This window comes from Toxorhynchites rutilus, chromosome 3 (assembly GCF_029784135.1).
Source record: "Toxorhynchites rutilus septentrionalis strain SRP chromosome 3, ASM2978413v1, whole genome shotgun sequence".
In the NCBI taxonomy this organism is placed as follows: Eukaryota; Metazoa; Arthropoda; class Insecta; order Diptera; family Culicidae; genus Toxorhynchites; species Toxorhynchites rutilus.
The window spans coordinates 20,562,582-20,590,258 of NC_073746.1; the positions used below are offsets into that span (position 1 = coordinate 20,562,582).

General features: G+C 42.3%; 2 protein-coding genes across 3 annotated transcripts; one reads left to right on the forward strand and one right to left on the reverse strand.

Moving 5' to 3' along the window:
• Positions 1-4,400: 4,400 nt before the first annotated feature.
• LOC129777977 (methionine--tRNA ligase, cytoplasmic) lies at positions 4,401-21,966 on the reverse strand. The gene is made up of 3 exons (XM_055784590.1): positions 21,676-21,966; positions 9,464-11,590; positions 4,401-5,251 (listed from the first exon to the last, which is right to left on the reverse strand). Exons 1-3 carry the CDS (start codon positions 21,776-21,778, stop codon positions 4,569-4,571), a joined length of 2,913 nt encoding a protein of 970 aa, XP_055640565.1. The 5' UTR covers positions 21,779-21,966; the 3' UTR covers positions 4,401-4,568.
• An 80-nt stretch (positions 21,967-22,046) lies between these two features.
• LOC129777978 (coiled-coil domain-containing protein 130 homolog) lies at positions 22,047-27,251 on the forward strand. 2 transcript variants are annotated; one of them, XM_055784591.1, is made up of 4 exons: positions 22,047-22,153; positions 25,543-25,783; positions 25,842-26,184; positions 26,246-27,249. In XM_055784591.1, the coding sequence occupies exons 2-4, from the start codon at positions 25,554-25,556 to the stop codon at positions 26,657-26,659; spliced, it is 987 nt and encodes a 328-aa protein (XP_055640566.1). In that variant the 5' UTR covers positions 22,047-22,153; positions 25,543-25,553; the 3' UTR covers positions 26,660-27,249. The 2 variants fall into 2 exon arrangements, with proteins under 2 accessions (XP_055640566.1, XP_055640567.1); XM_055784592.1 differs by lacking the exon at positions 22,047-22,153 and having other exon boundaries at positions 25,649-25,783; positions 25,859-26,184; positions 26,246-27,251.
• The last annotated feature ends 426 nt before the right edge of the window (positions 27,252-27,677 follow it).

The following is a 27,677-nucleotide window of genomic DNA, read 5'->3' on the forward strand; positions in this document are numbered from 1 at the left end:
CAATCGGTCAACAAGAAGGGGGTCAAATTTCTACTAATGTGGGACATGTTACAAACATACAAACAGATTACAGGGCAAGCTAAATAAAACCGTTTAATAACAACGATTCCGCTTAGAAACTATGAGGGTTTTATTTGTTTTTTCAATAATTTTCAAGTCTATAATAATCTTCGCATATTTTCAAATATCTTAAAAATAGGGACATGTAAAGACAATGTAAAGATTTGGCCTCCCTGATTCGAGCGCTAAATTCTGTTTTTGACGTTTTGAGGGATGCGAGTGCGAGTAAATTCAAAAAAATTTGAAGTAGCTCGCACGCCGAATCACACATGACACTAACTGGCATGATGTGTTCACACGGTGTGAGTAGCTGTACTGCAGTAACTGACTAGACCGACTCGTATGCTTACTCGCACCGTCTGAACCCGGCTTAAAGGCCCATTTATACGTTGCTAGTAGCTGACTTGACAATGAGCAGCTACTGACCCGGTGGACTCGCTTGACAATTGGTTGACTCGCCTTGTCCGTTCACACAGTGTGAGCTGCTGGCGAGAAACTAGATACTACGGCACGGGTTTACCAGGGATGCCAGGCGACTTTTCAAATGTCCATCAAATAGTCAGAAACAGCAATCAGGTCCGAATTTGTCAAATGATTGGTCCAAAATCGACTTCTTTATTGGCAGTTTTCATCTTAGGTTTTCAGTTGAATGTATCATCACACAATTTTATAGCAAAACAAACGCTGATCGTGTTTAAAAATACATACTTTGTGCTGAATTTCTTTGAACTGAAGGTACTATCCGAAAAAGCAGAAAGAGAAAAGGATTCGGGCCAGGAATTAGATGCAAAGAAAAGGAGCAACAAATACAATATTGAAGGAACTCTACGATGAGGATCCCCGAGATTACAGAGCAGTGTTGATAATAACACCTGAACAAGTGAAAAAACTGTTGGATTTAATTGCTCCACGAATACAACGCCAAGATACAGTCATGAGGGATGCTGTACCTGCAAGAGTTAAATTAGAAATGACATTGATGTGCCTTTGTTTTGGAATATCGTTGGGATTGTTGTCGATATTTTTTAGAATCTCGAAAACATCCATAGCTCAGATAATTCCGAAAGGATGTGATGTTATAAATGGTAGTCTAAAAGATTTTTTTTTTAATTTTATTTATTTTGTGAAATGAAAATGATAGTCGATTTGCAGGTGCAATAAATACGCTTCAAAAATTTTAATAATGAATGAAAATGTACTTTTTTAAATCGAATATGTATTCTGTTTCTTAGAACAATACTTTTTTTTGTAAGTTGTGATCTGATAATGATTCTATATTAGAGATTCTCAAGAAAACTATCTCAAAAAGAAAGCGTGCCCCGCCAGCGTGCAAAACGAAATAACAATTATTTCGTTTAGAAACTATGAGGGTTTTATTTGTTTTTCCAATAATTTTCAAGTCTATAAATATCTTCACATATTTTCAAATATCTTAAAAATAGAGACATTTCATTACATTTGGCATCACTGATTCGAACGCTAAATTCTGTTTTTGACGTTGTGAAGCATGCAAGTGCGAGTAAATTCAAAAAACTTTGAAGTAGCTCGCACGCCGGATCACACATGACAATAACTGGCATGATGTGTTCACACGGTGTGAGTAGCTGCACTGCAGTAACTGACTAGACCGACTCGTATGCTTACTCGCACCGTCTGAACCCGGCTTAAAGGCCCATTTATACGTTGCTAGTAGCTGACTTGACAATGAGCAGCTACTGACCCGGTGGACTCGCTTGACAATTGGTTGACTCGCCTTGTCCGTTCACACAGTGTGAGCTGCTGGCGAGAAACTAGATACTACGGCACGGGTTTACCAGGGATGCCAGGCGACTTTTCAAATGTCCATCAAATAGTCAGAAACAGCAATCAGGTCCGAATTTGTCAAATGATTGGTCCAAAATCGACTTCTTTATTGGCAGTTTTCATCTTAGGTTTTCAGTTGAATGTATCATCACACAATTTTATAGCAAAACAAACGCTGATCGTGTTTAAAAATACATACTTTGTGCTGAATTTCTTTGAACTGAAGGTACTATCCGAAAAAGCAGAAAGAGAAAAGGATTCGGGCCAGGAATTAGATGCAAAGAAAAGGAGCAACAAATACAATATTGAAGGAACTCTACGATGAGGATCCCCGAGATTACAGAGCAGTGTTGATAATAACACCTGAACAAGTGAAAAAACTGTTGGATTTAATTGCTCCACGAATACAACGCCAAGATACAGTCATGAGGGATGCTGTACCTGCAAGAGTTAAATTAGAAATGACATTGATGTGCCTTTGTTTTGGAATATCGTTGGGATTGTTGTCGATATTTTTTAGAATCTCGAAAACATCCATAGCTCAGATAATTCCGAAAGGATGTGATGTTATAAATGGTAGTCTAAAAGATTTTTTTTTTTAATTTTATTTATTTTGTGAAATGAAAATGATAGTCGATTTGCAGGTGCAATAAATACGCTTCAAAAATTTTAATAATGAATGAAAATGTACTTTTTTAAATCGAATATGTATTCTGTTTCTTAGAACAATACTTTTTTTTGTAAGTTGTGATCTGATAATGATTCTATATTAGAGATTCTCAAGAAAACTATCTCAAAAAGAAAGCGTGCCCCGCCAGCGTGCAAAACGAAATAACAATTATTTCGTTTAGAAACTATGAGGGTTTTATTTGTTTTTCCAATAATTTTCAAGTCTATAAATATCTTCACATATTTTCAAATATCTTAAAAATAGAGACATTTCATTACATTTGGCATCACTGATTCGAACGCTAAATTCTGTTTTTGACGTTGTGAAGCATGCAAGTGCGAGTAAATTCAAAAAACTTTGAAGTAGCTCGCACGCCGGATCACACATGACAATAACTGGCATGATGTGTTCACACGGTGTGAGTAGCTGCACTGCAGTAACTGACTAGACCGACTCGTATGCTTACTCGCACCGTCTGAACCCGGCTTAAGGGATTGTATCTAGAACACGACCGCATTTTCAACGTAGAACAACGGAATTATATTACTCAATCCGCTTGTTTAGACGTAGTCCCACCTGTCAATATAGGGGTCTATTTCGGGTGGAAAAAGTGTAAGGTTTTCCTACTGGGATTTGAAAGCATACGTTCATAAAAAATACGTTGTATTTAAATAAATGCAGTGTATGTCCGTGTTCCAAAATTCTGGATATTCTTCCATATCCGCACTAGCACAAAAAATTTCTGTATGCTGATGACACCTTCTATGTCGAAGCACACTTTGATACGGAGGGCTTCCTCTTTTTGGAGGGTGTGTAGTGAATGCGGATCAAATTGTATTGCCGTTTCGCAATATATTCCATTCTTGCATCGTGTGTGTGTGTGTGAAATCAACATTTGGTATGAGTAACGTCCGTTCGTTGTGTTGCACTTACTTACTCCTCGTTCGCAACTGTGGTTTCATTCCAGTTCATCAATGGAAAGAAACTCTACTCCATACTCCTCCTTCCCTTTCCTTTGTCCATCCATTCTCGCTCGATGTTCGCTGGCAGCGATTTTGCTCCGATGACCACCAAACGAGAAGTGGTGTGGGTACATGTCAGGTCAGGTAAATAATTATAAAGATAAAGTCTTAAAGTTTTTCAGTTCAATCGCCTTGGAAAACTTTACTCTTCCTGCACTCCTTCTCCACCCTCATTGCCTTCAGATCCCTCGCCGTCCAGCTCGTCCAGCAACGATTTTGTCCAGTCGGTGTCTTCACGAAAAATGTTTGGGTACAAATCGCGGATGGCGTATTTACACCAAATATGTTAAGGACGGGCAGAAACGAATGTATTAGTTGCTCGTCATTGATGGTACGGATAAGCGGGTAAGCACACAAATCGGCAGAAAAAATGTATGGGATAATGACAATGCTTTCAGTTTTCATTAATTTAAATCGTTTAGGGATTAAGAAATTGTAATGAGCAGCAAATCAAACAAATCTTAGAGAATTTCCAATTCGATTGGTATGCAAATCATGCAAAGTATGCATTCCGTTCGCTGTGAAAATAGTTATTAACGTTAACTTTATTTCATAAAAATGTGACCTGTTTTCTGATTTGGCACCCTTCCTTAAAGACGTAGTTCTACATCAAAATGTCAAAAAAACGTCAATATGCCAAGCTTTGAAAAGTCAAAAAAAAATTAGACTTGATGGTATTGCGCTCAAATGTGGGATTTAAGCACTTGAATATCACAAGTAAGAAAGGAAAAATATTACGAAACAGCTGAGCGCAATTTCGCTTTTTGTCTGATGGCCAGCGATTCCCCACTGTGGAGTGTGGCGACATAATTTCGGATCGTTATTAGAAAACAAATCTCATTTCAATGCAATTTTTTATTCTCAATTAAATTCGCATTAACTTAAATTGCTTGCTTGTCGGTGCTAACTTTCCAATTTATAAAACAATTCAAAACTATTTGAACACAAACGAAAAAAAACTGATAAATGGGAATTGTAATATCAATCATCGCTTCGTCCTGTCTAATTAATGATTACTTCTTATTCTTCTTCTTTCCACCGGCACTTGCGGAGGTCGTATTTGTACCCGTCAATTGGGCAAGCTTCTGTTTCAATGCTAGCAGAGCGTTGACCTCTGGTTGCCAAACGGTTTTGTCGGAGCTACCCTTCAGGGTGCGCACTTTCTCTCCTTGCTGAGCGATTTCCGCTTCCAAGGATTTGATCGCCCCTGGATTTGCTTTGACAGTGGCAACAGGACTATCTACCGGAGGGGAAGCGCTTTCTGAGGTCCTCGGTTGGCTCAGGGCTTGCAGTTGTTTCTTCAGTTCGAGGAGAATGTTAACCTCCGGCTGGAAGACGCTCTTGTCTACTCCGGTGGATTTGATTTTGCGCACCTTGGCCGCCTGTTCGTCGACTGCCTTCTGGGCTTCCTTGAGAGAGGTGAACAGTTTGCTGCTGGCAGTAGGAGTCTTGGCTGCGACGGGTTTGGCCTCCGTGTTTTGCTGCACTCCAGCGTATTTCTTCTTGAGCTCATCGATCTTGGTCTGCTCAATCTTGTTGAACAGAACAGCTGGTTTACCTATCTTGTGACCGCTTGGTAGCAAAATGCGAATGTGTGGTTTCTCCGGGTCAATGTGACCCGAGCTGACGTTCAGTTGTGTGTATAAGTTGCGGGCAGTGGTCGGCATGAAGGGGAACATCAATGTGGCCAGTACACCTGTTAAAAAATTTGCAACGATTGAGTAAATCATCAAAAATATTCATGCAATGTGTTATGTTCAGCGTTCAGTGTATACTTGAGAACAGATCAAGTTCAGAGAATGGGCACTGTAGCTGACGGAGATGAATTGGTACAGGCCGTAGGCTGACATATTTGTTTACGATTAATTGAAAGATATGATACAATGAAAAATTGAGTTGTTACGAATAGTTGAATTGTGTTAAAGGAAATATAGGTATATATAGTTATTCCATGCCAACCCGATATAGAGATTCTCATATTTACGATTTTTTTTTCTACTTTTTCCAAAAATGACTTTTTTTTAATAATTCATAACTTTTTGCTGGACCTGCTGGACCGATTCAGAAATTCGACATATCAAATTTAAGCAAACGAACTAGTTTTCGATACATACAAACTAGCTGACACGAAAAAAGATCGTTCTACCATATAAATTATTCCGGGTTCCGATTCTCCCAAATAAACCCCCGGATCGGTCAACCCAACCTAATGCAGAACACTTAAGTTTTGCAAATAAACCTCCATCACGCTAAAGCAGCGTCTAGCGTGTTGTCCAGGAGGTTTACAGAAGACGCTGTGGATCTAGCTCCTACCAAGAGCCTTGGGTTCACAAAGGAAGAATACTAGGTATTCAAACAGGTTCATGTTAGTTGTTCTACGATGACAAGCATGACTCCCCAAGAGCTGTTGTCTTAGTAAATGCAAACACTAAATGCTTTCCTATTACAGAGTTCATTCAAAGGGACATCGTCGCAATCAGAGTGGAAGTACCAACCGCCAAAGGAAGATCCTACATCATAATTGCGTCGGCTTACTTTCCTGGCGACGAACCTGAGGTTCCCCCACGAGAGGTAGCGGCGTTTGTTAACTACTGTAGGGAAATCAACAAGGACTTCATCATCGGATGTGATACCAACGCTCATCACACAATGTGGGCAAGTACCGACATCAACTACCGAGGTGAGTGTCTTTTAGAATTTCTCTCGTCAAACAACATAGCTATTGCTAACAAAGGAAATGAACCAACATTCATAAACGCAATCAGACAAGAAGTCTTAGTCCCTAACGCTGTGTAGCTCGGTTATTCTTGACAAGATTCATAACTGGCACGTTTCCGAAGAGGCGTCTTTGTCTGATCATAAACATATTATTTTTGAATGGGGTGGTGGCATGACAGTTCAGAGAGAATACGGAGATCCAAGAAAAAAACCAACTGGGATCAGTATTCCCTTGAACTCGAGTCAAAAACTCTAAACTCATAAATAAGGTCGATTCAGCAGCTTGAATCAGCTTCAAAAGAATTAAACGAAATGATAGTCTCCACCTACAACAGCAATTGCCCGCTAAGAAGAGTTTCTTCAACAATAAACGTTCCTTGGTGGAATAAAAGGCTTGAAAAGCTTCGCAAAACAGCGCGGAAACTGTTCAACAGAGCAAAAATTACTTCGGACTGGTCTCAATACAAAACGGCTCTAACTGAGTACAGCAGAGAACTGAGACGATCCAAACGAAAATCCTGGGTATATAACTGCGAAAGCATTGAAAACACTCCAATCGTTGCTGGACTCAATAAGAGTCTGGCAAAAGACCACACGAACGGGCTAGCTTCCCTTGAAAAGAACGACGGTTCGTTTACAAAAACTCCCTCAGTACTTACTGATGAAGACTCACTTCCCGGGATCTACATCTGTCCACTCGAATACAAATCATGGCTATAATAGCAACACAAAAAGTTCCCGAAAGTACCTCACAAGACCTGAAAGTGCAAAGGATGTCGCTAACATAGTTGCTGGGTTAGTCTTCACGAGGGCCCGAGTAGTAAACGTGGTGAGATCCTTTCTACCTTACCGATCTGCAGGTGCAGATGGGATTTTTCCAGCCCTGATTCAAAATGGAGAATCAAAACTAATTCCACCTCTTATCGAGATTTTTTAGGCAAGTCTGATACTGGAGCACATTCCTTCGATATGGAGATTTGTTAAAGTAGTTTTTCATTCCAAAAGCGGGGAAACGTGACAAATCACTCCCAAAGGCATTCAGACCAATTAGTTTATCATTAATATTGCTGAAAAGTATGGAAAAAGTATTATATGAATACATAAAGTCTGTATTCATGTCCAAATGCCCATTATCTAAATACCAGTTTGCCTACCAATCAGGCCAATCCACAGTAACAGCGCTACACACGCTTGTAACAAAAATTGAAAAATCTCTCTCGTCAAAAGAAACCGCTCTATGCGCGTTTCTTGACATCGAAGGTGCCTTTGATAATACTTCTTATCTATGAATGGTACAAGCTATGAGAAAAAGACACTTCGATAACTGCATTGTCCAATGGATCCAGGGTATGCTCACACATAGATGGATCACCTCGTATTTGGGCGGGTCGTCGACATCTGTGATTGCAACGAAAGTTTGCCCACAAGGAGGGGTTCCATCACCTCTCCTTTGGTCACTTGTAGTTGACGACCTTCTTATTTAAGTTTAGAGGTAAAAGGATTCGAGGTTGTGGGCTTTGTCGATGATCTAGTCATTATGGTACGTGGCAAGTTGGACGACGTATTATCGAGCAGAATGCAGATGGCCTTAAACTTTACACAATCTTGGTGTATCACAGAAGGTCTGAGCATAAATCCCTCAAAAACAACAATTATTCCTTTCACCAAAACCTTAAACCAAAAATGGTTTTGTGGGTCTACACTGCAATTGTGCGCACTAGGATAACCTATGCCTCACTTGTATGGTGGCCAAAGACTAAGGGGACTGTAGCTACAAGAAAGTTAAACAAACTTCAACAACTAGCATGCGTTGCAATTACTGGAGCAATGCGAAGCACTCCTTCAAAGCATTGGAGGCTATCCTTCACCTGGTACATCTGAACCAATATGTTCAGCAAGAGGCTAAAAAAAGCGCTCTAAAGCTTAAAAGATGGAAAAAAAACAATCCTAGACGGGGACAAAACTGGTCACTTGAGCATCCTGAATCTCTTACCCATTGGACCAGCCTCAGAGATGAACAGTGATTGGATGGAACCTAGGACTAATTATGACATTCCATACAGAGTGATCGAACATTCTCGTTAAGTATGGGATGAAGATGGCCCCAACGTTCGTAATGGTTCAATCATGTTCTACACTGATGGGTCGAAAATGGGAATCAGAACAGGTGCCGGAGTGTATGGTCCCAGAACAAAAATCTCTGTGACTATGGGAAACTGGCCAACAGTTTTTCAGGCAGAAATACCTGCAATAATAGAATGTTTAAATGTCTGCCTCAAAAGAAAATATAGACATGCTAACATCTGCATATTCTCAGACAGTCAAGCGGCACTTAAAGTTCTAAATGCTTTTGAATGCTCTTCAAAAATTGTCTGGGAATGCATTTCCCTTTTACGGCAATTAAGTCAGATAAGTTCGGTACAATTGTACTGGATTCCTGGCCATTGCGGTATAGAGGGCAACGAACGAGCAGATGAACTTGCCAGGAACGGCTCAAACTCACCATTCACTGGTCTAGAACCATTCTGTGGTCTTTCTGACTGGTTGTTGAAAAGTGAGCTGAATAAATGGGAAGACCGGGAAGTGACAGCCAATTGGATGGCTGCAAAACCTAAACAGACGAAAAAATTTATTACGCCGAGTATTAAAATTACTCAACAGCTGCTAAACCTTAGTAAGAAGACTTCAGCACATTCACTGGTCTTGTAACAGGACACTGCCCGAGTAAATACCATCTTAAGAACATAGGTTTAGCACAAGATGATATATGTCGCTTTTGTAATGCCGAAAGCGAAACCTTGGAACATTTGCTCTGTAACTGCGGAGCTCTAACTAGACGCAGACTTCAACACCTTGATAAAGCTATTCTGGAGCCCACGAAAATTTGGTCTGCGTCGCCGATCAGGATTACAAATTTTATCAAACAGATTATTCCTGATTAGCACCTATCTCGCTATAGCTTTCAGTCTATTTCTTCATCAATAAGTAGTAGATAAGCTTGAAGTGTAGTATAAAAAAGGAGTATACCACAATAGTTCAGAATAATGGACGCAGTGGTTCACACCCAACAGGGGAAAAAATATCACCGACTATCTTGGAATGGAGCTCCAACAACTGATGAAATAAAATACTTCTCGGAGGATTGAGCAAATCATCAAAAATATTAATGCAATGAAAAACTCATACTTACAAGCAAAGTTACAGCATAGGCCAATGACCGTTCCAGCGCGCGCCTTCTCATCATCGGTTCCCTTTACCAGCACCCACGGCTCCTCGGATTGCATGTATTGATTACCGTACCGAGAAACGGCAAGTAGATGCCTGATACCATCCCTGAGTCGTGCCTTTTCCATTTGGTGAACATAACCTCGCAGCTCGCGATTCAGCAGCGCAAGAAGCGTGTAATCTTCCTCGCTCAGCACCATGGGGGGAATAATCGCATCGAAGAACTTCTCACAAAACACCAGCGCCCGATTGACAAAGTTTCCGACATTCTTAAGCAGTTCATTATTGTTGCGAGCAGCCAAATCATTCCAACTGAAGCTAGAATCTTGACCCTCAGGGCGAGCTGCACCAAGATAGAAACGCCACACATCGGCCGGGATTCCAGTTTCCTGGGCATCATTTCCGAAAACGCCAATACCGCGACTCTTGCTAAACTTGCCATCCTCATAGTTGAGATACTCCGTTGCCATGATGTGAGACACCAGCGTGTGGCCTTTGTTGATTCCAATAAGACTAGCCGGAAACATAACCGAGTGAAAGGGAACATTATCCTTCGCCATGAACTGATACAGATCAATTTTCGTGCTTTCATCCGGTTGCCACCATTGCTGCCATTCCTTGCAATAGCGACTGGTCATGGAAATGTAACCAATCGGTGCATCGAACCACACATAGAACACCTTGTCCTCGTAGCCTTCAAGTGGCACAGGAATACCCCATTTGAGATCCCGAGTGATGCAGCGTGATTTAAGACCTTCCTTCAACCAGGCCCGGGTGATAACGCGTGCATTGTTGGTCCAGCCTTGCTCGGATCGATCCACCCACTCACGCAGTTTCGGTTCAATCTTTGGCAGATCCAGGAAGAATTGGCTCGACTGTCGAATGATCGGAGAAGTCTCGCAAATCTTACAGCGCGGACGGATTAGCTCAATAGCATTGATAAGCTTACCGCAGGCATCGCATTGATCGCCACGGGCATCCTCATAGCCGCATCCCGGATGCGGACAGGTGCCCTCCACAAAACGATCCGCCAAGTAGCGATCGCACTTTTGGCAAAGCAGTTGATCGACCGCCCGGGTCTCGATGAATCCTCCATGGTACAGATCTTTGAACATATCTTGGCAAATCTGCGTCTGCTCCGTCGTCGTAGTTCTTCCGAAGTAATCGAAACCAATGCCAAACCAACGGTAGATCGAGTTGTGAATTTCGAAGTACTTGTCGCAAATTTGTTTCGGACTCATGTTCTCGGCTAATGCTTTCGTCTCAGTAGCGGTTCCGTATTCATCCGTACCACTGATGTACAACGTGTTATAGCCACAGATTCTGGAATATCTTGCAAACATATCCGCCGAGAGCACACAACCAATGATGTTTCCCAAATGGGGCACATTGTTCACGTAGGGCAGAGCAGAGGTAATCAAATTGTTCTTCTGACCCGATTTGGGCAGAACAACCTTCGCGTCGCTTTCAACACGTTCCACAACGGACGTGAACATGGCTTTAGCCAATTCAATTTCATCTTTCTGCACAGTTGCCGCAATGTTATCTGACGTATCAACCAGGACCTGTCCCTCGAAGTCGATAATTTCCGGATCTAACACAATATGATGCAAGCCGCCATACCGATTCGAATGTAGCAGAGAGGCGAAATGTAGTTCCTTCAATGGAAGCTGCTCTAAAGCTTCTTTTACCTCGGGCATAGCATTGATAGCCCGATACCAGCGGAGCAGGTTATCGATGTTCTGCGCACCCTTCAGGGTGCCATCCGGAGCGAGCAGACTCCAAACGGAAATATCCGCCGAAGTCAGCTTCTCCCCCGTTAGGTAGGTGTTTTTGCTCAAACAATCGTCCAAGAATTTAACCAGAGAGTTAAGGATGGGCTTTGCGCTTGGATCCTGCCGACCGCCAACGGCCATATTGTGGGTGAGCGCCGGTGCCAACCGGGTGGTGGACCATTCGAGCCATTCATCCCGCTGGATGACCGGAGTTTCCCCCTGTAGCAGAAACTTCACGGCAACATCGGTGGAGAACAGCTGGACACCGCTTTCCAGCTGCAGGATGGGCAGCTGTTTGATGGTTTTGATGGCAGCGTCTGGAAAGGAAGAGTGAGGGGAAAATTGATTATTAGAATCATGTTGATGTTTATTTATTTGTGAGGCTTTCGCAGGATAATGGAAAAACGGAGCTGAATGTAAAAACGTAGATACTCTCTAAGTGATGAAAATTTGTATTTATGACCGTGTCGATAGCAGCGAGTATGTGTGTAGAAATAGGATAAATTGTCAGGGTCGAATTCGCATCGGTGACACACGGTTGTGTAACCCGACACTCCTATTCACCGATGCTGGTTCGATGCATCGGTTGGATCTTCGACTCCGATGGCAGTTCGGTGTCTGTCTAGCTTCACACGGTCCAACGGCTTCGTTATGATGTCGGCCTCCATGCGCTCGGTTGGCATGGAACGCAGTTCAATAATTTGCTGCTGGTGTAGATCCTTCGTGAAAGCATACTTTGTATCTATGTGTCTGAAACATCTCTCAAGACGCTGGGATTCGACGACCTTTCTGCACAACTTGTTATCTTCCTATACGATGATAGGTCCCGCATGAGCTTGCTGTAACTCGTTAAGTAGTTTTCGAAACCACATTAGCTGCTGACATCCGACCGCCAACGCTAGGAATTCGGAACACACATGTTTGGTTACGTGTTCCCCAGTCGACAAGACCGCCGCCGAACTTCAGCAGAAATCCGGTATGAGATTTTCTGTCTCCTTCGTAACCGGCCCAGCGTCCACGAAACACTCCATCTCGCCGCATCAGGACCTCAGGTGCAGACGATGATTTTTTGCAGTCTTCAGATATCGAAGGACTATGTTGGCTTCGATCCTGTCGCGGTTTGTTGGGTTTGTAACTTTTATACCCACCAGTAGGACGGATACGCAAATTCCCGGCCGAGTTTTGACCGAAACGTGAATCAAACAGCCTACCAGACTATGGAATGACGTGTTTTTAGGCAATGCACACTCCTCCTTTTGCTTGAGGTATCCGGGGACAATCGGCACTTTCGACGGCTTGGCTTCATCGTGTCCGAATCGTCGAATCAGCTCTTCGATGTAACTTGCTTGATAGAGAGTGTAAAGGTCACCGTCCCTCGTCACGTCAACGTGGACGTGAAAGAGGAAAACTCGAAGTGTTGCTGGAGCTGTTGGCGAATCTCCACAAAATCTTTCTCGAAGTTGCTGGCGACGACCTTATCGTCCACGTATATGAGGATGTAGGTCACCTTTCTGCCATAATTGCGGATATACAAACACGTATCGGCTTCAGACTGGTGGAAGCCCATGGACTTGAAAACACCATCGATCTTCTTATTCCTTGCTCGAGCGGACTGATTGAGCCCATAAATGCTGCGCTTAAGGTGGCAAACCAAGCCATCGTGTCGATCGAAGCCAGCGGGTTGCTTCATATACATGTTTTCTTGCAGCTCCGCATACAGATAGACGTTCTTGATATCGAGGTGCTTGACCACCATCTGCTGCTTATCGGCCAAAACGAGGACTGTTCGAAGAGTCGTTTGACGTATGACGGGAGCGAATACCTCGTCGTAGTCTGTGCGAATTCCTGAGCGACTAGTCGTGCTTTGTGCCGCACCACTCGGTCGTGTTCGTCCCCCTTCTTCTTAATCGTCTACTTACGACCTACCGCCTTTCGACCTGGAGGCAGTTGTACGAGCTCCCAAGTACCATTTTCTTTGAGCGCATCGATTTCCTCCTTCATTGCAGCTTTCCAGGCAGCTGCTTCCGGACTGTTGATCACTTTGAAGTAGATTTGGGGTTCTCCGTTTACGTGCTTCGTTACGTTCATCGGTACAACCGTAGGAATCGTCGTCTGAATGACTCCTAACCTCGCTTTCCTATTCAGCGTTTCCTGCAGCCTCCGGTTGTGCTTCGCGTTCGTTCGGGATTTTTCGTTTTAGGAAATCAAACGCCACCTCTCCACCTTCATTGCTTGTTGTCGGTTCAACCGTTGGAATGGTGTCCGTGCCGTCGGTGTCTCGATGAACTTGACGTCGCGGCTCACATGGATGTTTCGTGTGGACTGTAACCGACGGTGTACTGGATTGGGATCCATTCGCGCTTGTAGAAAGACTGTAACTGCCCGAATAAATTTGGCAAACACAACGTACTCCTCGATTTTGACTACGACATTCGTCTTCTCCTTAAGTAGGTAGAGTACAAAATAGCGACTGTGGTCGTCGATCATGGTCATAGAATATCGATAACCACTGATCGATGGCACCGCAAACGTCCGTGTGCACCAGACCCATTGGCGCCTTTGATCTAGATTTGGATTCGCTCGGGAAAGGAGTGCGAGGAGTTTTAGCTTTCAAACAGCATGCACAGTTTTCGTCAACACCTCATTCGTAAATCGTTAAACCATTCGCCAGATCAGCCCGCTGTATACGTTCGATTGCCTTCGGGTCCCGATGACCGAATCTCCGATGCCAGACGTGCTTGCAATCTTCATTGTGGTGATCGCCTGCCATCATTACAGTACCTTCCAGTTGCTTGATTTGGTACAGGCCTTCCTTTAGGTGTGCCACGGCGATGGCAACGGAAAAAATTTCGATCAGCAACGGTATGTCGCGTTGCGCCGAAATCTCATCGGCATCGTCGATATCGTAATGATTCAACATCCCATTGAGCGATTAGATCTGATTCACAACTTTTCGTCAATAAATCCGATCCATGGATCAGTTCTTCAACTCCCGGCTGAATCAATTCTTGCCAAGTCCTACTCCACCTGATCCAACTACCTTATTCGCTGGGCTCATCTCCTTCTCGTTCCTACAGGATTCGATGCGAACATCATCTTTGCATAGCTGCTTTCCGGTTCTCTTTCAACATGCCCTGCACATAGCACTCGTCCAGCCTTGGCGACTTTCTGGATGCTGGGTTCGTAGAGAACCGGTCGAATTAGGAGTTTGTACATGGTACATTTCGTACGGGATCGGAGTTGATTCATCGGGAGTTCATCGCGTTGTCAAAATTCCCTGTGAGTTTCAAACGATTCCAACAGATCACTTGAGATCCACCGTTACCATGGTTACCTGAATCAGTCTTGTCAGCTTACGGGGACAGCCATGTTCTCCATAGCTGTCGTCGGTTGATTATATCATATGCGGCCTTGAAATCTACGAAGATGTGATGCGTAGAGACCTAATACTCGCGGCACTTTTGGAGGACATGCCGCAGTGTAAAAATATGGTCGTCGAGCAACCGGGCATGAATCCGGCCTGATAACTTCCCACAAATCTACTTACTATTAGCGATAGACGGCAAAAGAATAATTATGATTGCACTGTAGTTCCCACAATCCAGCTTGTCACCTTTTTATGGATGGGTTAGATTATCCTCTGTCCGGCGAAGACAGCCCAGTATAGCGTTCTGGGAACTAATCGCGCAGTCGTATCTGGATAGCAGACATGTCGACGATTCCATGTTCCCCTTCTTTACGTGGTAGTGTCACCCTCTCACTGGTATTCTGACGTCGCTGAATGGTTTTCTCATCCTCTTCTCTTATTTTGCTGTTTTCCTCCTCTTTTTTCTAGGTCAATTTGTCTTTATTTGACATAACTATAGAGCAGGGGAAAAAATGTTGATCGGGCGTATCTTGTTCCCCGCGCCAAAAAGTCTTCAGAAAATAGTTTTCTTGACTCAAAAAAATTGTCTCTTAGCTCAGTCATCTGGAATTGTTGGAGAAAACCAGAACAGCTCTTAGTCTTCGTCCAGTGAAATAGTCTGCACAAATGCGTACTTTCCTGTCCTCCTTTTTATGGTTCATTGAGAACAATCGAGGAAAATAGCAAGCCTCCCTTCTCAACCCACTGTTACTTCCACTCCCCCTCTTCCATCATCGATTTCGCTTCCCCCTTCTGATGTTTCCGATCCAATCCAATCCTCGTCCTCGTCTTCTCCCTCTGTTGTCTCCGCTCCACGTGTCAGAGTTTATCCAGAAGATGCACCTGGAACTGGCCTTTGGGTTGTTTTCCTCCGGCCAAAACCAAAAGGAAAAAGCCTTAACGTGATTCAGATCATGAAAGATCTGACCAGATACACTTCTGCATCTGAAATTCGCAGGGTTAGACCGAACAAATTGCGGGTTGTCGTGAATGAACGGAAACACGCAAACGAGATTGTTGCTGACCAACACTTCACTCTCGAATATAGAACATTTATACCCTCCCATAACGTAGAAATTGAGGGGGTGATAACTGAAACGGGTCTGACGAGCGAACAAATAAAAAAAGAAGGAAAAGGCAAGTTCAAGAAGCTTCCCTCAATGGAAGTAAAGATCTTGGACTGTCGCCAACTCGGGAAACTCTCCCATGATGGGGATCAAACTAAATTTACGCCGTCAGACTTGTTTCGAGTCACCTTTGCTGGTGCCGCCCTCCCTGACTACGTTATGGTGGACAAATTGAGACTACCTGTGCGACTCTTCGTGCCAAAGCCCATGACTTGCAACAAATGCAAGTCAGTTGGTCACACTTCAGATTATTGTGCCAACAAGGAGCGCTGTGCCACTTGCGGAGAGCAACATGAGGGGAAATCCTGCAGTGCGACTGAGCATAAGTGTCCATATTGCGGAGGATCCCCACACGCGCTCTCAGCTTGTGAAACTTACAAGAGTCGCTGGGAGAAACAGAAGCGCTCTTTAAAGGAACGCTCGAAGCGCACTTTTGCGGATATTTTAAAGGGCGCTTCTCCACTGGCCCAACAACAACAACAACCAATCTCAACACACAATATCTTTTCCACGTTGCCAGTTGATGAAATGGAAGCGGACACAGCTAGCGGGGGCACACCGTTTATTTTCAAAGGGAATCCCCGGCGCAAAAATGTGACCACTCCCAAAGTTCAAGAACAAGTCCCCCCGGTGATACCCCCAGTTAGCTTGCCTAAAAAACCGAGTGCAGCGGACAAGCAAAATCAGGTTCCTCCTGGCTTCCGTGGGAATAGTTCACCTTCGAACGACCCAGCACTCGAGGGGACATCAAAAACCCCAACTGTCCCTGTTTTTCCGTCCAGCTCAACTTCCCAATCGGGATTTATAAGGTTGTCTGACCTTTTGGATCAAATCTTCAAGTGTTTTAATGTTTCCGACTCCATCAGAACCCTTGTCATCTCAATGCTTCCAGTATTAAAGACAATTTTACAGCAATTGATGCAAACATGGCCCCTCCTTGCAATGATTATCTCTCTTGATGTCTAATTTAGATAGAGAGGTCGGAGATATCACTGTTTTTCAGTGGAATTGTCGTAATCTTATCCCTAAATTGGATACATTCAAATTTTTAATTCATAACTTCAATTGTGATGTTTTTGCTCTGTCCGAAACTTGGCTTTCTTCGCGAGATGATATCTCTTTCCACGATTTTAATATTATACGCTTGGACCGTGATGATAGATACGGAGGGGTGCTTTTGGGGATCAATAAGTGCCACTCATTTTTTCGAATTGACCTTCCACCTATTGGAGGGATCGAAGCTGTTGCTTGTCATGCAAACATCAGAGGCAAAGACCTCTGTATCGTCAGTTTGTATTGGCCTCCGAGAGCTGCGGTTAGCCGCAAACAACTTGATGACATGTGCTCACTCCTTCCTGAGCCACGATTGATCTTGGGAGACTTCAACTCTCATGGAACTGCCTGGGGGGAACAGTACGACGACAATCGTTCATTGTTGATGTATGATCTTTTTAACAACTTCAATATGACCGTTTTGAACACTGGGGAAACAACACGTGTGCCTAAACCTCCTGCTAACCCAAGTGCTCTTGACCTCTCGCTTTGCTCGAATTCACTATCGTTAGATTGCAAGTGGAATGTAATCCAGGACCCCAACGGTAGTGATCACTTGCCAATCAAAATTTCCATCACCATTGGGTCGAATTCTTCTGAATCTATAAACATGGCATATGACCTCACAAGACACATTGACTGGAAAAAATATGCGGACGCGGTTGCTCTAGCCATCAATTCCAGAGATGGTTTACCTCCATTGGAGGAGTATAACTTCCTTTCTCGTTTGATCTATGACAGCGCGGTTCGCGCTCAAACGAAACCCATCCCAGGTTCCACTATTCGTCGAAGGCCTCCCAATCTATGGTGGGATAGCATATGTTCCAAGCTTTATGTAGAAAAATCGAATGCATTTAAAGCTTTTCGGAAACGTGGAACCCCTGAAAATTTTCAGACGTATTTGGACCTTGAAAATCAATTTAAAAACTTGATCAAAGGGAAAAAACGTGCTTATTGGCGAAATTTCGTGGGTGGTTTGTCACGAGAAATGTCAATGAAAAAATTATGGAAAGTGGCTCGAAACATGAGAAATCACTCTTCAACGAATGAAAGCGAAGAATATTCACATCGATGGATTTTGAATTTTGCACGGAAGGTTTGTCCTGATTCCGCTCCTGTGCAAAAAAATGTTCGAGATATACCACAAGATAGGTGCGATCTTGATTCCGAGTTTTCGATGGTAGAATTCTCTCTTGCTCTCCTTTCATGTAACAATTCTGCTCCGGGATCGGATAGAATTAAGTTCAACTTGCTGAAAAATCTCCCTGATGTGGCGAAACATCGCTTGTTGTACTTATTCAATCGGTTTCTGGAGCATAATATTGTTCCAGATGATTGGAGACAAGTACGAGTTATAGCTATTCAAAAACCCGGAAAACCCGCGTCCGACTTCAATTCGTACCGCCCAATAGCAATGCTGTCTTGTATACGGAAATTGTTGGAGAAAATGATCTTGTTTCGCCTTGATCGATGGGTTGAAACGAATGGCCTACTCTCAGATACACAATATGGGTTCCGCAGGGGCAAGGGGACGAATGATTGTCTTGCGTTGCTTTCTTCAGAAATTCAAATGGCTTACGCCGAAAAAAAACAAATGGCTTCAGTATTCTTGGACATAAAGGGGGCCTTTGATTCTGTTTCAATAGAGGTTTTGTCAGACAAATTACACTCTCGGGGTCTGCCGCCTCTATTGAATAACATGTTATATAACTTGCTTTGTGAGAAGCATTTGAACTTTTCTCACGGAGATTCGGCAGTAAGTCGGTTCTCTTACATGGGCCTCCCCCAGGGCTCATGTTTAAGCCCCCTTTTGTACAACTTCTATGTAAGCGACATCGACAATTGCCTTACACAAAATTGCAGCCTAAGACAACTTGCAGATGATGGAGTGGTGTCTGTCGTAGGATCAAACGAATCCGACCTGCAAGGACCCTTACAAGATACTTTGAACAATTTTTCAACCTGGGCCATTGGGCTAGGGATCGAATTCTCCACGGAGAAAACAGAGATGGTGGTTTTTTCTAGGAAGCATAGACCAGCAAAACCAAAGCTTCAACTTTTGGGTAAACCGATCACTCATGCTATGTCATTCAAGTATCTTGGGGTCTGGTTCGACTCCAAATGTACTTGGAGGGCCCATATTAGGTATCTGAGTAAAAAATGTCAACAAAGAATAAACTTTCTCCGTACAATTACCGGCACCTGGTGGGGAGCCCATTCCGAAGATCTTATTATGTTGTATCGAACAACTATTCTCTCAGTGATGGAGTATGGCAGTTTCTGTTTTCAATCAGCTGCCAAAACACACCTCATTAAACTCGAGCGAATTCAGTATCTTTGTCTCCGTATCGCGTTGCCCTCAACGCATACCATGAGTCTCGAGGTTTTGGCAGGCCTACTCCCACTAATAGATCGCTTCAATTTATTATCTCTTCGGTTCCTCATCCGGTGTAAGGTTATGAATCCATTGGTGATCGGAAATTTTGAGCAATTGATCGAGCTAAATTTTCATTCTGGATTCATGAATTCATATCATGAATTCACCTCTATGCAGGTTGTTCCTTCTTCGTATATTCCCAACCGTGTTTGTTTTCCTGACTACATCAATTCCTCTGTACATTTCGATCTGTTCATGAAGGAGAAAATCCATGAAAATCCAGATTATCTTAGATTGGGGTTCGTTCCTACAATCTTCAATGCAAAGTATGGGCGTATCAATTGTGATAATATATACTTTACTGATGGGTCCTCTATGAATGAGTCCACAGGATTTGGAGTGTTCAACGTATTTTTTAGCACCTCACACAGTCTTCAGAATCCTTGCTCTGGAGGCGATCTGGCGTAGTGGTAACATCCATGCCTCTCACGCTCAAGGTCACGAGTTCAATTCTCACTCCCAACATTCTTCCAAAAATGGAAGTAAAAGTGACGAACCAGCCAAATGAGTTGAAAGTCACTATAATACAGATAAAAAAAAAATCCTTGCTCGGTATATATTGCTGAATTGGCAGCGATATACTGGGCGCTGGACAGCGTCGCCTAACGACCTGTTGAACACTATTACATTGTAACGGATAGTCTTAGCTCTGTCGAAGCTATCCGTTCAGTGAGGCCGGAAAAGCACTCGCCGTACTTCCTTGAGAGAATACGAGACATTTTGAGTGCTTTATCCAGACGCTGTTATGTCATTACCTTTGTGTGGGTCCCTTCACATTGCTCAATTCCGGGTAATGAGAGGGCTGACTCATTGGCAAAGGTAGGTGCAATTGAAGGTGATATTTATCAGCGTCAAATCGCCTTCAATGAATTTCATTCTTTAGTCCGCAAAAATACCATCGCTAACTGGCAACGCAAGTGGAATGAAGATGAATTGGGCCGGTGGTTTCACTCGATTATCCCAAAGGTTAGCCTCAAACCGTGGTTCAAAAGTCTGGACTTGAGTCGGGACTTTATTCGCACCTTCTCCCGACTCATGTCCAATCACTGTTCGTTAGATGCACTACTCTTCCGTTTCAATCTTGCCAGCAGCAATCTCTGCGTTTGTGGCCAAGGTTATCACGACATCGAGCACGTTGTTTGGTCGTGCGAGGTGTATCTGGTCGCCAGATCGAATTTAGAAAACTCCCTTCGGGCCCGAGGAAGACAGCCCAATGTGCCGGTGAGAGATGTGTTGGCTCGGTTAGACCTTGATTACATGTCCCATATATATGTTTTCCTTAAAGCTATAGATCTTCGTGTGTGATTGTCCCTACATCCTAATACCCTCCTTTCCTTCCTTTGCGGGTAATTCGTCCCCTTGCTATAAATAGTAGAATAAGTTGAAATGTAAATAAACTATAGATATACGAATAGATTTAAGAATTGAGTGCTCATCAACATTGTTACAATTTCCTTATATCCCATCCTTCTCCTAAAAATATGTCACCCTTCTAAACTCGAGTACACCGCGAGTAATCGGTTTTCCACCTTACTAACCATAGATGTAAGAAAATTGTTTCTATATATATATAGTTTTAAAAATATATTTAAGAATTCGACTCCTTTAAACTTAAGTAACTGAGCCTGTAAAAATAAACGAATTAAAAAAAAAAACAGAACAATCGATAGGGGCACAGATTCATGCGGTTATCAAAGAATTCAGTTTTACCAGGACGGTATCATGTATCAGATTCTGCAAACGTAAGCATTTATTGAGAGTCTCAAGTTTGCATTAATCTTCCTTCGCTTCCAGCTTGGCAAAGTCTGGTCTTGATATCAGCTTCATTCGGAGATCGTCTTCACATCAGGAAGGGATCTTCATACTGGTGGAACCAATGACTGTAATGAATAAATTTTCACAATTGCTGCACACTGCTACCACGACTACTTAGATGCCACTGGATTTCTTGTGGTACTTTCTTGAAAATGAAGTTCATACCAACTGTGTGTAACACCGAGTATTGACCGCTGCGGTGAGTTATTTCTAAGTTGTGTCCAAACCAAAAGAGCATCTCCCCAAAGAAAGTTGATATGCTCGGAAACTTCTCTTATCAAAATAACTACATTGGTAACTTTTCCGGTTAGATGTATGAAAATCATTTGAATCAACCAAAATATGGAAATTCCTAATAATTAGCAGAAGCACACTTGTTAAGCTGAGCGCCAAATAGGGGTTTCCCTATTAATCACACCTCACTGACCCCTTTGACCTTTTTTTATCCTAAATAATTATTAATACGCTCGAATAGGTCCCCGCACTATCTCACATCACTCAGTCCAGGGTCCTTAGCAGTCCGCCCAATAGTTTCCCATCCCACCTTGTTTTTCTTTTACTTACCATTCAGTGAAACTATTTTGACCTCAACCTCTTTTCGGGCAAATTTTGCACAAATCAGCAACTTCAGCCCAAACGGATTGCCCGCATTTGTGTAGATTATCATCGTTCCACTACTTGCTAGTCACTACCTATCACTTGCCGTGTTCTCCGCGGAATTCGAATTGTGATGAAATTTTAGCTTCACTTTCAGCAAAGACAGTGGCGCTGTCGCGTGTATCGGGAAAATTTACGATCGTGGAGATTTCTCTGGTTAATGTTCGCGAACTGTCACTTGCTTGTGTGATGTGATTCTGACGCACGCCGGCGCAAATCGAAAACATCTGTGTGGCTGGTGCTGACGGGCTTTCATTGGGTTTGCTTTAACTGTGGGGCGTAGAATTGTCAGAATCTGTTTCTAGAAGAGTGTGGGAAAGTAAACAGTGGTCGAACTGAGTGCAGTGTCAACAGCGATTTATATTGAAGTTTTCGAAGAGTTAAGGTGCGTATTTGCTGTGATTCTACTAAAATTTGAATTATTTGTGCATAATTAGTTATTAGCAATTGGGTACAGAAGTAGTGGTTGTTGAATAATTGTAATTTTGATTGAAAATGTACAGAAACGTTTTCACTGCTCGCTCACGAGTGGTGTTGGTTCACTAAAGTCGAAAATGTTTTTTTTCTAATTATTTATTAATGAGACTTTCAGTCTCTTGGGCTACTTCGTCTCAGGTCGAAAATGTAACTGGAGGAACATAGAATCGATTCATGAATATTGAGATGAATTTTTATATTACGGGCTGTCCACGTGGACTGAAAAAGCATGATTTTAGACTCCCCCGTCCCCCTCCGTGGACAAGTGTGGTCATTTTCTAAACCCCTCTCCTCAAGTCCACGTGGACATTGTTTTTGGATCAAGGAAAAAATTGAATTTCGCTTATATTTAAAGCTTATTTTATATTACCGGACCTGTAACGTTAATCCCGTTTTGTTCTGATTGTTATCTTAATTCAAACGGCTTTGTAAAAAAATAAAGCAAATTGGCTTTATTAGAAGTCGTGTTTTTTTTCTGTTTTTTGAGGTTTTCACTAAGGGGCTGTCCACACACCACGTGGACAGAAAAAGCAACCCCCTCCCCCTCTATGGACAAGCGTGAACATTTCTTATACCCCCTCCCCTATTTCCCACGTGGATATTTAATTTTTTTTTTGGAAAAAAATTTAAGAAAATTGGCGATCTAACGTACAAATCTACACCTAGGCGGCGCTGCGGTGAAAGTGTTGATGGTTTTAAATTGAGCTTATGGAAGGTTTGTAGTTCTTTCTATAAATAACAACATTAAAATCATAATAGATTATTTGATTGCGATGAGTATGGAAGAAATTTAATTCTGCACAATTTCATGTATAACATGGTGTTTTCTTACCTCTTTTATTTGTGAAAACTGTATAAATATTGACAATGGTTGAATCAATGAAGGAAATTCGAGAGCACAATCAAAAACAAGTTGAAAAATGCATGTGAGAACTACCTTGGAAGGAGGCGATCTGGCGTAGTGGTAACATCCATACCTCACGTAGAGATCACGAGTTCAATTCTCACTTCCGACATTCTTCCAAAAATGGAAGTAAAAGTGACGAACCAGCCGAAATGTGTTGAAAGTCACTGTAATAGAGAGAAAAAAACTACCTTGGAAAGCCCGGAAGTAAAATATACGTGATTAATTTTTGAGTTTTAGGTAACATTATCATCATTTTCTTAGTTCAAAGACAAAATCCAGATGTCTCACCGATCGTTTACGTTTTGCGTTAGATCGCCAATAATTGAATTGCGTTTGAATTTTGTTCCAGTTCAATTTTTTGTTTTTTTTAAACAAGAAAATTTAAGGGTTGTCTCCGAACCATGACTGAATAGTATGATAACTTGAGATATTTGTTGTATGTTGGATTTGAATATCTTCGAACAAGATGTGATGATGTTCAATGAATGAAGATATGACGATGTTCAGAAAATGAGGTAGTCACGGGTCGAGGTTTTTTAGCGTTTCATTGGTGCACAACGCCATAGTATCGATTTGTTCTTTATTCTATGACTTACAACATTACCCAGGCTTTTATTTGTTTCGCTCTTCACTTTCTTATGAATTCCAATTATATTGTCTTCGGCGAGCTTTTGTGTGTAAAAAATACTATAACTGTTTCTGGCAATCCTCCATCTCAAACTGAACAAGTCATTTCGTTATGAATTTACGATATGGTCTGCAGGGAATTGCTTCACACTTGTTTGCGTGCAACCCCCCGTTTTATCAGCATTCCAAGACCGCAAAGCACACTTTCTTTCAACTCACGCTAGTCGATAATCCGAAAAAGATACAGTAAGTGTATTCGATAGCTTCGCCCACATGTTTGTCGAACCGTTCTACATTGTAAATCTCAAACAAGCTGCATCACGCACATTCTCTGCAAGGAATTCAGTTTCTCAACAGCATTGCTGGCTCGAAAAGTCACGATGATATGGTTGTAATAGTAATATTGTCATCACGCTGTTCAATTTATGAAAAGGTTTCGTAGTGTGATGTAATTTTGGAGTTGTCGCTCAAACTCAAAGTCGTCAATCAGTGGCCAATTTCAGAGCCGCAGATTCATCATTCCATTGAAATAAGTTTGGAATTGGTATATGCTACTTGGTATCGTCTTAGCAACAATGATACTCTACAGAACACAAAACTAGGCCATGTAGCGTACCAATGATCTTCCTGTGTAATTGCTTGGGAAATATTTGGGCGGTCGGAAAGCTCGCGCTGGTTTTTAGGAAAAACTTAAATATATATTTTCAACCGGTTTGTCCCAACATTATTCGTCAAAAAACTATTGATTATACCAGACGGATCCCTGGCCTCGGTTCGTCCAGTTGCTAGCTTTATTTATTGTGATTTATTTATTTATTTTAATTTATAATTATTTATTTATTTATTGTAATATTTGTTTTACGGAAATTAATAACACAGAATTCCTTCCAATTCCACCAGACACAGAGCAAAACTTTCCTCGAGAAAAGACCGGCTCTGAGAGTAGCTAATGGTTTCTGTCGATTTTCCCAAGATTCTTACATTCAAAATTGTTGTCACGATTTGCAACAATAACGGCAAACAGAAGCTGGATAAAAACCCGCAACTAAGAAAATAATGTCGAGCATTTTTAATATTACAATACTAACAGTATGTAGCGATATCTTCATCCTGGTGAAATGAACTCTACTAACAATGGAAGAACTCACAGAATATGGATTTCACTGAGAGAAGTATGGACGTCCGATCGGCATTCTCAGAGCCACTTTACACAACTGCTGAATTGGTCGAATCAATTAGAAACGAGAAACTTACAAATCAGACGTAATGTATTTTAAAAAAATCATTTTACGTGTCTACGAGGAAATTATCTCTACCCCCTCCCCCCTCACCTTGGACAAGCGTGGACAGTTTTGTAGCCCCTATCTCCTCTGAAGTTGTCCACGTGGTATGTGGGCAGACCCTAATATGCATTTGAAATCCCTCAATTTTTCGTAGAAAGACCGTATAGTCACCCACTATATAGAAAATCAAGACGTACACCTAATTACGAAATTTTCGTGCGAAATTGTAGTAATTGTGCGAAGCAGTGGAAATAGAGATATAATCTTAGAAATACAGTTTCTTTTACATCTTCTTATTTATCCACCTCGGAAGTAGGCATGAATTGATGAGTAGACACGTAAATTCTTGCTTTTGTTAGTGACTGTCAGTTACAAATATATGTACCTTTGCCGAATTTGAGGTTCTTCAATCTGGTAACAAACTGGGAACGAAAATGAACTGTTATAACAAGTGCTCACGTGCCACACTTATAATTCTAGAGTCCACCACCATGGGAGAACGCAAGGGACAAAACCATTACTACCCACCGGACTACGATCCGAAAGTGGGGAGCTTGAACAAGTGGCATGGGACGCACGCCCTGCGGGAACGGGCCCGCAAGATCCACCTAGGCATCATCATTATACGCTTCGAAATGCCGTACAACATCTGGTGCGATGGCTGCAAGAATCACATCGGCATGGGCGTTCGATACAACGCGGAGAAAACCAAAATTGGAATGTAAGTTCTGCCCATATATTGCACTGTGATGTACATCTTTTTGAACGCCATATTCAAGGTACTATTCCACACCAGTTTACCAGTTTCGAATGAAGTGTCACTTGTGTGATAATCATTTCGAGATTAAAACGGATCCAGCGAATCTTGACTATGTCATAGTATCGGGAGCGCGACGACAGGAGAATCGGTGGGATCCGACGCAGAATGAGCAAATCGTTCCAGAAACTAAAGAGGTGCAGAAGAAACTCTTCGATGACGCCATGTACAAGCTGGAACATGGGGCAAAAGATACGAAGGCAGCCGAAGACGCGAAGCCTGTACTTGGGCAGCTGTATCAACGAAACAGCAGCATATGGAAGGACGATTTCGAAGCTAATAGTCGGTTGCGAGCGGAATTTAGGGTCTGTAGTTTTGTAGCTATTGTAAGTTCACTGAAATAATGCTGGCATATGTTCTTTGCAGGCATCTAAAAAGCAGATAAAGCTGCAAGACGAAAAAGACAAAGCTCTACTAGTCAAGTCAAGCCTTGATATTTCGCTCCTACCAGAGAGTGACTCCGATCGCAGGATGGCGGCACTGATGCGGCTACAGTCGGCGAAATCTATCGCGGAGAAGGACCGGGAACGGAGGAACGCTATCCTCACTCGACCTGCATTGCCCTCAACATCATCGAGTGTGGAATGCCCCAAAAGAGTGAAAGTAATCGGAGCGAAACTGGAACGCAAAAGTTTGGGTATTGTCAAGAGACCAGCAGCTTCCGCCGGAGTTGTTTTGACCACTGCCAGTGTTGGCAAAACGGTAGACGAGGCAGCGGAAGCGAAGAAACCTAAACTTCTGCTCTGTAATTATAGTTCTGGTTCTAGTGACAGCGATTGAAATGTTTCAATGCATTTGTGTTGTGTTTGTTTGCTTAAATAGTGATGAAAGTAGTAATAGAAATAAAAGTTGAATTAGCGTGTACAAAATAATGAAAATGGATGGAAGATACATTAATTGGAAACCATGGAAAAGAAATCAAGAAATGTCTCCAAAACCGTCGGTACATGTAAGAGTGCAATAGTACTCCATCTGTTCAATTGTTCAGTTAGATCGGACAGCGGAGACAATTGATATGATCATTGTTATGTTATTAATAGCACTATAGATATTATTAATAGCTTGTATGGACGGAGAGGTACCAGGACTCCGACCGTGAATCAATCTCCATGACTAGTGTTCGTTGCTTGGACGTAGTTATTCTATAACAAAGATGGCCAATTCACAGCCTTGAGTTTTGATCCTACGATCGCTTAGTTAGCGAACGCGAAATCAATGCGATTTTCCAAAATATATATTTTTGTTACGGGCCATATGGTGTTAGCCTGAAAACACAATTGTGAGTTGATAACAACACTAGAAGCGAATGAACTGAAAAGTTTAAAGCCTCTTTACTTCAACATCGTCGTCGTCGATAACAACAATAAATTGCGAGATTTATTCAAGAAAATATCAAAACCTTACGGTGGGTTTAGACTAGGGATATATTCGCTAGCGTGAATTTATACAGTGACTCAAATCCATAATCGTACTCCACCATGCAGATCTATTTTCTCTTCTTTTGAAAATCGAAAACGAGCTTTCGGAACATTCTATTTAGATAAAAGTGTCATATGAGAGTTAAAAGATTTGGTATCTGTTTTCAGAATAATGGTTTGTTTTCTCTAAAAATGGCGAATGGGTGTGCTAATGTATGGAAATTAACTCAAACTCATAATCGTACGCTGGTTGAAATCTCAACTCGATTTCGAAGGCGTTGGCCAATTTCCGAATTCCATCATTAGTATGGAATTCCATAATCGTTTTCGCTCGTTTTCGAAGAAGAACTGCGGTCAACTTTAGTGATTTCTCACTAGTG